Raw genomic sequence first — 12,800 nt, forward strand, 5'->3', positions numbered from 1 at the left:
GGAAGTCTCAAATATTTACTTTTATAGGTCTTTGGGACAAAGACTTTAATAATACAACCTGAAGAAATAAAATAATTGAAGGCATTAGCCCACAGTACTGACATCCCCTCCATTCAGTTTGCTTTTCTAGCATTTTAATTGAGTGTAGGGAATGAGCTAACAGAGCAATGGCTGAAGAAATAGCATTCAGATGTTTTAAGGCATGGGCTGAACTCAGGATTTCACATAATGCTAAATTCTTGGACTTACGTACTTAACTGCCTTCTATTTTGGGACTCACTTGGAATGTTCTCTCTTGCTCAGTAATTCACTGTCGCAGTACTTAAATACACGGCTACAGCTGTCCAGCACTGCCTTGCATTTTCCAGACTCTGCAGGAAGAATGTTTAAGTATCAGACATTTAGCTAACAAAATGTTTTTTCAAACCAGTTTCTCTTTTCATTCCTGTAGCACTACTTCTATCAAAGAATCTAGAACTTTGTCCTTCCAAGTTGTGTAAATAACATTGGAAATATGAAAAAGCTTATAGGCCCTGTCTTGACAGGGATAACAATATGGTTTAGGCTACACTCAATAGGCAGGCTAGGTTAAGCATTAACTAAAGTCAGCCACCCATTGTAGACAGAATCTCAAAGCTTCACTAATGTTGTTGACATCCACTCATATATCTACAAATTTTCTTTGGGACACAATCTGTGTTTCCTTCTGACTCCATCTTGCAAGACATATGTGCTAGCACATGAACTTCTCCTTTGCAACAGGAACAGGCTGGCAGGTAAGCTGCATTAACGAGCCACATAACATACTGACAAGTATATGAAGTCACTAAAACACAGTATTCCACCCATTTCTGATTATTTCTATATAGCCTTAAACATCTGTTCTCAAAACAAGTTCAAATGAATTTCAAATACAGTTTGGCATCATTATATCATGCTCAAAATGATAAATTTTTGTATAAATGTCTTTCTTCACCCCTTCCACCCCCACATTTTTCCATGGTGTGCCCAAAATTGCACTATGCAATTGTAAAGCAAATTCATGCCTTTTGACATATGACTCCTGAACTAAGACTACTTCATACAAATGACAGCAAAGCTGTGCTAGCACAAATCGTACTGGATAATGTGAAACTTCGGCTTTGGGGAAATATTGAGCCAGAAAGTCTGGTGAAGAGTAACTAGGATTCCCACACACAGCCTTTTTCGCAGTTGAGTGATATGAATGATTCCTGAAATTCTCCTTCTTTATAGCTGTCTAAGGTATGAGTTATATACCTGATGGCTCTTGATCACATAAGGATGTCAACCCGGTGCCCAGACTCAGAAACGTGATCTATATGACCTCTCACGTTAGCATTCTTCAGGTGGTTTAAAATTGCACAGTAGGTAAAAAAAAAAAAAAAAAAATTCGAGAACCCAAAATGCATTTGAGGAATTTACATTCACTACAGAAGGTGTATGCCTCAAAAAATTTTATCCCAGCATTATAAACCGGTTCCCAATACAATTTAACACAATTTACAATTTAGCCTCAGATGCTGTACATCCCTTTGTGATATCCGTTTTCCTCACTAGCTGCTGTTATATACCAACACAGAAGTGACAGGTAAAGATAAAACAGAGGAGAAATTAAGCCATTGGCTTCAACTGGACTGAGTCTATAAGTAGATTTGTGTATTTGCACGATTATGAACTATATCAACGCAGCTACTTAGATGGAAGTCAGTGAAAAACTCTAATTTCTGTAAAGATGTGCATTGCTACCGTAGAACTATCTTGATATTCCTTTTACGTGAAATTAACTGTGTGAATATGTCCATAAACTTCTTTTGTACTGCATAATAGACAGAACTTCGGATTGTTTGGTGCTCAACAGTGGAAGTATGAGAGTACTTAAAGTGTTTCAAATTTTCTAGCAATAGTAGTGGTAATTCAATGTTTACTTTTCCCATTCCCTTTTTTCTTAAAATAACCCTAAACCAAACCAAACAAACAAAACCAAAAAACACCCAACATACCCTCTGAAATTTAATTTTTCATTTTAGAGCAAATAGATAACTACTGGCCAGTAGCCATTCAGATATGTACTAGTGTAAACACAACAAATGCTAAAACTTGCATGAAGACAAATCTATCAAAAATGCCTCAGCTTATAAGAGTTTGATGTGAACTACACAAATAAAAAAAAGTTTTAATTGCTTCTACACAGTGTTTTGGATGAACTCAATTAGCCCAATATAACATCCAACATTAAGGTGGAATGAGAATGTGTGTATAGACTAGCAAACAGAAAGTTTGTGTTTATGTACAGGTGAAAAACAACCAGCGCAGGCAGGAAACTGAGAATAAATGGTTGTGCCACATGCGGCCAAGAGGGAAGGGAAACCGCTTCCTCCCAAACAAACTGACTTTGAAGCCCTCAGCAGCTTATTATTCTGCAGAATAACTGAACAGTGCCAACACCCCCCAAAACTCACCAAGCACCCCACGTACGTATGTTTAGCCCTTTAAACTAATAAGAACGACATTTACAGCCCCCACTCACCACAACCTCCTGGGCCAGTGCTCCAGGTCCCCAGGGTGGCAGGTGGCTTGAGACAAGCGTGACCTCTCCTTCCTGAGCTAGCTGCTTGTGCTAAAAAACGTCCCATAAGGTACTCCCTGCCTGCTAGGCCTGGCGGGGCCGAGCCCCAGCGACCCCCAACACCCGGGATGTGCCACACGTCCCCTCTCCCCGCCACCACAGGGGGAAACGACAGGACTGCCAGCGCCGGAGCTTTACAGAAGGGAGAAGCGCTGCCGCGGGAGGGCAGGCGACGCGGGAGGAGGGCGCTGAGGGGACCGAGGAGCTGCAGGGAATGAGGAGATGAGGACTGAGGAGACTGAGGGGACTGAGGGGACCGAGGCGCGCGCCCTCGCGTCGTCCCGCGCTCCGCGCCTCGCGCCGCCGCCCGCCCTCAGGGAGCCCGCTCTTCCTCCGCAGACACACCGTCACGTGCTTCAGGAGCCGCAAAGCAGCGACGCTTTTGCGACAGGGTGACAGCCAAATGGTGCGACATCCGCGGCGGCCGCAGGAGCAGCAGCCGCGGCGGCCGAGCGCTGCCAGGGCCGAGCGCCGCGCCTCGGCGGGGGAGCGGGAGCGCACCGCGGCCCGGCGGGCACCGCACCGCGCCACAGCGCCCGGCGCGACCCCCATGAGAGGAGGAGGGGGGGCGGCGGCAGCCCCTCCCGCGTCCCCCTGCCTGCCCGAGCACGGAGCGCTCCCCCCGCCCCCGATGCGCCCTTAGTCCCGGCCCCGGACCCGCCTCCCGCGCTCCCCTCCCCGCCGGCGGCGGCGGCAGCAGCGTCCAGGTGCGGACTTCAAACCCCAGCGCAATGGCGTCCAACGCGGCCGAGAGGGAGATCCTCTTCACCGAGCTCCAGGTAAGCGGCGGTGTCCCTCCGGGCGCCGCCCCAGCCCCGCTCCGCTTCCCTCGCGGGGAGGATGGAGGCGCCGCCGCGCCCCGCCGCCCCCTGCCCGCCGCTCGGCGCGGGGCGCCCACCCCACCCCGCGGCCGGGGAGGCGGCGGAAGCCCGTGCCCACCCCAGGCCTCTTCCCGCTGCTCTCCCCCGGGACCGGAGGCGCCGACGCTCGGTCACGGCCCCACCCCGCTGCCGGCCGCGACCCGCTTTTGTCTGCGCCCGGCTCCCTCCTTCCCCGCGCCGAGCGGCCGCGTCCCTCCGGCACGGCCTGCCCCGGGCCGCGCCCCCCGCCCCGGCCAAGGCCCCGCCGGCTGCGGAGCGCCCTCCGCCCCCACCGAGCTGCCCGCTCCCGCCGGCGCGGCGGGGCCGCTGCGCTGCCTGGTCGCTCTCGCCTCCCCCCGCCGCCCCGGGCACGGCGCTCGCCAGGGCCCCGGCCGGAGGGGCTCCGGGAGCCACCCGAGCGCCGGCGTCGGGGTCAGGGAAAGAGCTCTTCCTCTGTAAACTGCACCGCGCAGGAGTCGGAGCCGCTTCCTTTATGTAGGCCTTGAACTCTGAGCCTGTGGAGAGGAGAAAATGGTCCGACCGACGGCATTTGTCACACGGCAAGGGGTCTTGTCACTCCAGAAAATAACCCCAAACCACCCCCCGACACTGGTCCTGAAACTTCAGGGGTTGGCTGTTTCCGGCTCTGTAGTTTTGGTTGCCTGTGCAACTGTTACTTTTCTGCTCGTCAGCTGCGGGGTTCTATGCAATTCGGGAGCTTCGCTTTTGTGGTCTGATCTTTAATGTCAGCTCAACCTGCTAGCTCTTCCGCTTCCTTCTCTGAAAGAAACCTTGCTCTTTTTTTTTTCCCCCTTTTTTTTTGTAATATTCATCATTAAATCTATGCAAGCTTGTATGGTTAACCAAGCAAAGAATGTGTCTCTGAATTTATTAGATGGACAATTAGCCTAAGTAAGAAGTCCATAAATGGAAAGCAGGGAATTTAATGTTCAAATGGAAATTAGAAAAGCATGCTTTAAATAGGAGAAATGTTATTTCCTAAATGCTGTTAAATTTTCCTGTTATTTTAAATGTTAACTATGTGCTCACTTGTTAACAAAGGAAAAGGCGGCACAGGAGAGATGTAGCAGTCTACTTGATATTGTAGCACATGAGATGGCTGAAGGCTAAGAATCCATCTAAAATGCTGAACTTTAATCAGTGGCTCATAAGTGTCTAGGAAGAATCACTATGTTAATACAAACTTGATACGATGATATATAAGCTGGTAAACCTGTTTGAAGTGGTGAGCTGTGTGAATAAGTAACTATGGTAGTGTTACAGGTAAGCTAAATGGGAAGCAGAATTTCTGTAGAAGTACTGAGAGCGGGGTTCAGATTAATTTAAACAGAAATGAGTGGGCTTGTCTGAGGGGGACTTTGTTACTGGGAAAGCTTGGTTGGTTGTTTTTCTTGGAAGATGACACTGACAATGATGCTAATTTTAAAAAGAAAAAAAAAAATCAAAACAAAACAATAAAACCACCAGCCAGGATGGATTAAATCCTTTAGTTGTACTGTCTCTTCCATTATAGGTAGCATTTTCTGTATTGCTAAATACAATTCTTTGGGAAAGACAGAAAGGTTACCAAGTTAACGTGGCCATCCCAGTAGTGTTTAAGCTTTGTGAACTGCTAACTTTTAGGTATTTTTAAGTGCAACATCTATATCAGGAAGAACCACTGTAAAGGTGGTGTTTTGTTTGCAGTGGCATATATTAGCAGTGGAATGTGAAGGCATCGGTGTTATTTTTCTTAGAAATTCTTCAAAACAAAGTACTCTTCATATACCTACACATAAAATCTAGCTTAGTGGTATGTTCCTAAAATAAAGGGAACTAGAGTGAAGTGCGAGATACGCCATTTCACTGGTGTTTCTTTGAAAGGAAACTTCCTCAATCTGAAGAACTGTAACTTAAAAAGTGCTTATATGTAAAATGGGCTTTTATGTGCATATTGCAACCTTGAGCAGAAAGATGAGGAAGTTGTAGAATGCGTGGCTACATAAAGGTTGAAGGGGTCACGTAGTTGGGTTGTTCTGGACCAGGGGTGTCAAACTCATTTTCACTGGGGGCCACGTCAGCCTCACACTTGCCTTCAGAGGACTGAGTGTAATTTTAGGACTGTATAAATGTAGGATTAGTTACTTTTAGGTTTAGGTGTTTTGCTAATACTCATGAAAACCTACTGAAAACAGTCTAAACCCAGTGTTAATCCCAAGACCGATCCTGGCACAGAATCTGAAGTATCAGTCAGTGATCAATATACATTGCTTATTGATCTCATATGTTCTGCAGGCACTTGGTTATGATAGCCCTGTGTACTGCAGCGTGCTGTAAGTAGTTAACTGTTAGGTTTGGATAAAGTTAGTAAAAATGCATCAGTTGTCATGAATCAATTGAACTGTCCCGATATAAAGATTGGCAAACTTTCACAAGTACTGACTAACAAGATATGTAGTGGGTTCTGAGAAAAATATGAAAAATGAAAGGGCAAAAAAATAACTAACTGAAGAAAGTGGCAAAATATAGATGTGGTGTATGCAATTGTTTCAAATTGTGCTGGATTTAGTTAAATAGGCCTTAGATTGCACTTCTCACAGTGACACTTTTGTATTTTAAAAAGTGACTGCCTATCTGATAGAGCAGTTTCTTAAAAACCTCTGCTAGCAAATATCCACTGGATATTTCTGTCTTGCTTTTTCTACAAAACATTTTCTCCATTCTTCTATGTGTTACTTTAGGCATTTTGCGGGCAGTTAATAGGTTGTGGAAAGTATATCTTGCTGCTATATAAGCTTTCACAGAAGCTTGTTCAAGGTGAAAAATGCAACACTCATTTCTCAGTAGTTAGCAAATGCCTAGTACAAAATAAACTGGGCAGCAAACAAATCCTCTTTTTCATTTGTTCTGTTTAGTAGCTTCACCAGCAAAATTACCTGATTACCAAAGACTGAAAGATTACATAAAGCCAGCTTACCTTTTTACCTCCTTTTATCTCCAGTACAGGTCCTTTTGTAGGAGGAGAAAGGTGCTTGGGTGAGAACCAGTATTGGTCATGTCTTCCCTTCCAAATTTCTGCTGTCCTTAGCTGGGCTTGCATCCTTTTAGAACTTTGTCCAGCAGGTAAACTAGCCTCCCCAGTGCTTACTTTCAGGTTAATGGCCCAGCCTTTAACTCTTTGCTTCCTGGTGGAAGTGGCAATTCTGTTTCCTCATAAAATTAAACTTTAACTTACGATGCTGCAGGCAGTTAAATAAGGCATCCATGGAATATTTATTTTTGTTTGTTTGTTTGTTTGTTTTAAAAAGGTATTTTTTTTTAATTAATCATTTTTAGTCATTATTAAAAAAAAAAAGGGGGGGGGGGGGGTGCAGATAGTGTGTATTGTGTATTTCCAAAGATATATGCTCTCTTTGTAGCGATGGTAGATGTCAGCGTAGTAGGTTGATATGGCAGGTAACAGAAATTATTATTTGGAGTATTTAAATTAAGCTAGTGTGTATGCAAAGTAATTGCACTTTTGTGCTTCTAGGTGTTTTCTACCACTTCTTTTCTAGACAGTAAGCTTTAGACTTTTCTCATTAATGTTACAGGGTTTAGTTTAAGAAAATGTTTTGGTTCCTCAAAATTGTGCTTACAAACAATACCTGCTTAATAACAGAAAAAAGAAAAAGAACAGGAAAAAAAATAACACAACACACCGCACCACTACAATACTTGGTTTTACTTGCTTAAATGCAATTCTTTGGTCAAGATAGAGAACTTGGGCTATGCCCTAAAGTAAATAAGCTTGTAACAGACCCTCATTTGCTTCAAATGGAAATATTAATTACTCTACTTGGAATGAGTTTTTCAAACTCAGCCATAATACATATTCCTAAAATTACAAAACATTGGCAAAAATGTCTTTATTTCTGTATTGGTTGGAATAAATTGATTTTTTTTAATAAGTATTTTGTTTTAATGGAAGCCCTGGTAATCTAATTTCCTAAGATGCTATACTCTGAGATCTTGAAGCATAAGTTTCATGACAGAATTGTGTTTAAAGGTTGTTGGTAACATTTTTTTCCTGTTTTTGAAGTAATGATGAACAGTACGAGAACTGAAATATATGTAAATTATGCTTACACGATGGCACATCCTGTATAGGCTTTAGTTAATTTTATTTTTCTGTTTTGCTAGTCTACATGATATAAATTGAATGGTTGAGTCTTAGATTACACAACCATGTTTTGTATAGAAAAGCAGGCACTTGTACCTTGCTGTGTTGGGTTAAACTACTGGACAGGACTCTGAAGACCTATATTTCGTTCCTGGTGCTCTGCTCCACATCAGGCAGATGACTTTGCTTACTCACATCTCAGTTTCCTCATTTTTAGAATAGAGGTAATGGTGCTTGCTTTTATAGAGATAAAAAGTACTGCATATTTATTATTAGCTGTGGTCAAGTGCCTAAGGACACCTTAAAAAGGTACAAGTAACCTAATTAATCTGTTTTGAACAGACGTTGTAATTAGGCTGAACACTCAGCGGTAAGACTGCCTTCAAATACTGCTCAGCTAGGACAGATTAGCCTCAAATAATTTTGAATTATTCTTGTTTCTTCAGAACAAGAAAATGTCACATTCAAGTGAAAATATCCTGAACAAGTCTACTGCAATTTAGACATGAAAATGTGTGTAGAGCTGCTTGGGACTTCTCAGGCCCCTATAAACGCTTCCAGAACTGGTGGATTTAGGGAAGCACTTCAGGTTTTTTCCATTTGTGGATATATATTACTCTTTAAACAGTACTCTGTTCAAAACTTGTATTAGTAAAATATACATCCTGTTCTCAGTGGAACATAAACAATCCTTAAAATACCTTTAGGTAGGTGCATGGGTGGGGGCTTTTGTTTTGTTTTGGTTTGAGTTTCTTCCCATATTCTGAATTGTCAGTCTGCCTCTTAACGTAGGAGCTTGTATATGATGTAGACTTGTATACATTTGACTGAATTTTCTTTATCAGAGCCGATGGCTGGCTTGCTAAAACCCAGATCTGTTATTTTAACTCAAGATAAATTATTAGGGATGGCTAGTAGAAAAGTGTATTTAGTTACAGTACGTGTAGTAGCTCTGCTGGAACAGTTTTATACATTGTGAATGGTCATTCATTACAATGTAACCTAAAATCTATAGTAGAATAACTAGATAAACATGTCCTTTACATTGGGAAACAGTGGTTTAAGGGCTTAATGATGGGATTAAGAATCTCTTCATCAATGTCTCTGTGCTTTGCTGAATTAGAGACTAAGACATTACATGGCCTCTACTTAGGTTCAGAGTTAACAAAGCCTTATGGTGCACTATATACAGCGTGAAGGTCTCAGTCTGCTTTTTGGTTTTCCTTTTTCTAGAATTCACTTGTATAATGGGTACAAAGTGGTTAACGGTAGGCTTTTTGTTTGTTTGTTTGTTTTCTCTTTGTGGGTCCAGTAAGTGAATGGCTTCAGGAACCACTGAGCTGAAGCATCTCTCAGGAGACATTGCTCTGTAGCATGGGCAAGGCATTTGTATGGTACTTTGAAGCTTTACTTTTTAATGCTTGATCTGCAATTCCTGGCACAAGCAAAATAGCTTTTTTGCTACTTTGTGGAGGAGGGAATGTTTTAAAGAAATGAGATTTAAGTTGTAGGGTCCGACCCATGACTTCTGTACTGCATTGAAACTGAAACTAGAAGTGCCACTGGTTAACAAAATGCTTTAGGCCTCTCCTTACAGTAACATTCTATCTGATTAGTTTGTTTATTTGAACTGCAGCAATATAATTATGTCACACTGACACAAGTCCACACCATTTTTGTTACTGCCATTTTACAGTTACTGATTACTTGCTGTTTGATAGCTCACCCGTGAGCTGAACTACTTGCCTGGCACTCTGTGTGTGCATCCTTTGGAGCAAAGTTCTGCTCTGTGGGGTTTCAGTGGTGCTCTGTGGGGTGCTTTCCTGCATCTTCAGGGATTCTGATTGTGTGTCAAGCCAATGCAGTTTTTTGGCATCCATCGTCTTTGCCAATATTGGCAGCTGGTGAGGAGGATATGGCTGAGTTGTGTGGTGAGCAGACACTAACATGAACAGGGCAATAGTGTACAGTTACAGGCTTATGTTCAGCTAAATGGACCGGCTCTGCTGGGAATTCTGCTGCTGTGGGTAATAGAAGAGGCTGAAATGAAGCTATTCGGGCCAATGGATTTAACTTCGCAAATAGAATGAGTTGTGAGAGTTGATGTGATCAGTTACTATGGCTCTGTTGTGGGACCACTGACTGTGGGTAGTGGTGATCTGATTGGTTTTTAAGAGTAGGCCACACCTGTTTTTCTTGATGTTCAGTGTAGATGCAGTTTCCTGTACTGTGCCTCAACACCATGCCCGCCTTGGCTGTAGTTCCTGTTTGCTGCTGCAGCGATGTACAGAGCACTCTGAGCGGGTGCACCGTGATAGCAAAACTGGGCTCTCATCAGTTAGTTTGTTGCTTCTGCAGGACAACCATGGGGAAAAAAAAAAGGAGTATAAGCATAAATGTATTTTGCTAGGACAGCTGTATCTATACTAAAGGCCTTTGTTATTTTATTATAGATATCACGTACCAAATAAGAAATGATTGACTGGAAAGGGTTGGGCTGGGCTGTGAAATATAATAAATGCAGATTTTTCATGGGTTTTTTGGTGCCATAAAGAAAGGTTGATATGTGGCAGGACCCACAGTGGATTTGCTCTGGCCTTTTATGCAAATCAGGAAAACTGGGCTATGTTTGTCAAAACCTCAATGTGGACATGACTAAATTAGTTAGCTTTTTTTTGCCTCCAGTTCCTGTGGATTTCTTTAAGCCTTATTTTCTTCACTGGAGATGCCCTAGTTTTTAAATGACAGAGACTTTCTTACTTGTTCTCTAAATAAGTACAGATCAGAGCGCTTGAATTAAAAGCTTATATTATCTGTTTCACATTTGTGGTATTATGTCCGGTGCTGAACCAAACTCTTTTTTTCTGTTGAAGTTTTTCCAAACACTTGCTATCCTGCAATGTGGTAGCAGGACTTATAGATTTTGAGTTTCCATTAAACACAAGAACATGTTAACCTGAAAATGAAAGTAGCAGAACCAGTGCTAGTTCTGTTAAGGAGAACCAGGGGGACAGCTTTCCACTAAGTTTCCACAGTTGTTATTAGCGTGCCACAAAATACAATAGGTGCCAGATCTATAGCCAGGAGAAGGCATAATTAAGTCTGCAATACCAAGGTGCTAATAGATTGTATCAAAGTTTTGAGATAAATCACAGGAATAATGTGAGGCTCTGTCTGTTAGTGTGATGCAAATATTTGCAAGCAGATCAGGTCATAAAGGTGAACTTCTCATGCGGATTACTACAACAATAGTAGTTTTCTGAATTAGTGTTGGGCCTTAAACCCAGAGAAAATTGCTCAACTCTTGGAATGTAAGGCCCAATATACCTTTTTTGTTAGCTCATGAAAGTCAATACTCAAAGCACTTAAAGATTACTATAGTGTACAGTTTCTTCCATGAAATTTAGAAATCAAATACATGTACAGGAACTTCAGAAGTACAGGTGTAACATCCTCTTGTGTACTTACTTTGTTAGACTATCAAAATAAATAGGTTACTAAAAGGAATAAGAGCTAATAGTAAATGGAGTTGTTACTTACCTGATTTAGAATTAGTCCTTGCAAATAATTGTGATGCATAGCTGCTCTGAAATTATTTTTCTATCTGTGTGTATGTATATAATTTTTTCATATATAAACTTCATGTAACTTTTGAGGACAAATTAAGACTTGATGATTGAAAGAAGCAGAAAAAAGTTTGGTTTTTTTTTTTTTTTTTAGTCCAAAACACATACTGGCTAATTAAACAGGAAATTGTGTTAGTGATCCGGTTTAGTATATCACTGGTGCTATAGTTTGCTTGTGAACTTAGGAACCTTAGCATATTTGCTTTCAAAAACTGTCAAAAGGAGTATTCAGTTTGAGTTCTTGTTGAGATCACTAAGACTCATGGTAGGTCTGTGATGTAAATTTAGGATGGAAAAGTGCTAGTTGGTTCATTGACCACACCATGTACTGGAACTGGAATCTTTGCCCATACAGACTTGAGACTGTTGTTCAAAGAAAGTGTCAGACTTTGTCAGCTGCTACTGCTGCTAAGAATGAGTGTGTGCCATGTTGTGTTGCTTTATATTTACACAGGCAGCTATATACTGAACAGATTTTGTTGTTAGTTTTGTTTTGGTGGGTTTTCCCTCCCTCCAAATTAGTTTTCAGCCAGATCATCTTCACAATCTGGTTCCCTGTGTGACCATATAAAGGTTTGTACTGGCATACATCAGTGAATGGTCTGGGACAGGAACAAATTGTTAGGGAGGATAGCACTGCTGGTTCTTTAGGCTGCCTTTTTTTTTTTTTTGCTTGTAATGCTGGTTTATCCAGTAAAACGTTTATCAGATTACAGGCTGAGATTTACTCTCCTGTATGTGGATTTGAGGTAGGGACTGTGAAGAGAGCCCAATTCTGCTGCAGATGAATATACAGATAACAAGCAGTCCATGCACTGGCTGTGGCAATAGCTTCACCTTCTACAAGCAGAAGATCTCACAATATGCGGCATGTGACAGTAAACACCTGTTTGTCTGAAAAAGCATTGAGAATAGAATTGTTTTGGACATCATGTGTGGATGGAAGATGTAGTTTCATTTAGTTTGATGTTGAAGGTTGAGAACAGTGTTAAGGTTTTGTAGCAGTATGCCAGAAAAATGTGGGAGTATGGCTACAGCTTTATTTGCTGGCTTTGAGAAGTTATTGAGTTTTATACACTCGAGACAAGGAGTAGTTTTGAAAATCGTTGGGTCTTTTTGTTATTTCTCTAACTTAAGTGAAATAAAAAATAAGTATGCAATTGAAACAGATGGGATCGAATTCTGGAGTGAAGACAACTTAGTGTGCAAATAATACTATAAAATTACTGTCCATAAAGATACTGAAGAGTGTGAGGTATTAGTTTGGTAATGAATACATTTGTCCTTTATTGAATAGTTCAATAACTATGAGCTCTTTGAATATTTAGTAGGATAAAACCCCCAAACAATGATAATTTGAACATCTGCAAGGACAGAATAGCTCTTAATGGTCACATGAGCATCAATTAAAGCACGACATAGATAACTTTGAACTACAATGCACAAGACTGATGCTGTGTTTCAGAGGTCTAGCCAAATTTGGGGCAAAAGCCTCCAAAACTAAT

General features: G+C 41.9%; 1 protein-coding gene across 2 annotated transcripts in view; it reads left to right on the forward strand.

Moving 5' to 3' along the window:
* The first annotated feature begins 3,069 nt into the window (after positions 1 to 3,069).
* PKN2 (protein kinase N2) overlaps positions 3,070 to 12,800 on the forward strand; it is a 54,823-nt gene continuing 45,092 nt past the window's right edge. For both annotated transcript variants that reach the window (XR_013922456.1, XM_080349278.1), the window contains exon 1: positions 3,070 to 3,426. Coding sequence is in view for 1 of the 2 variants with exons in the window: in XM_080349278.1 (XP_080205404.1) it covers positions 3,379 to 3,426 (48 nt within the window). In the remaining variant the exon portion in view is untranslated. The remainder of the gene's footprint in view (positions 3,427 to 12,800) is intronic.

This window comes from Nesoenas mayeri (assembly GCF_963082525.1).
Source record: "Nesoenas mayeri genome assembly, chromosome: 8".
NCBI classification, from domain to species: Eukaryota; Metazoa; Chordata; class Aves; order Columbiformes; family Columbidae; genus Nesoenas; species Nesoenas mayeri.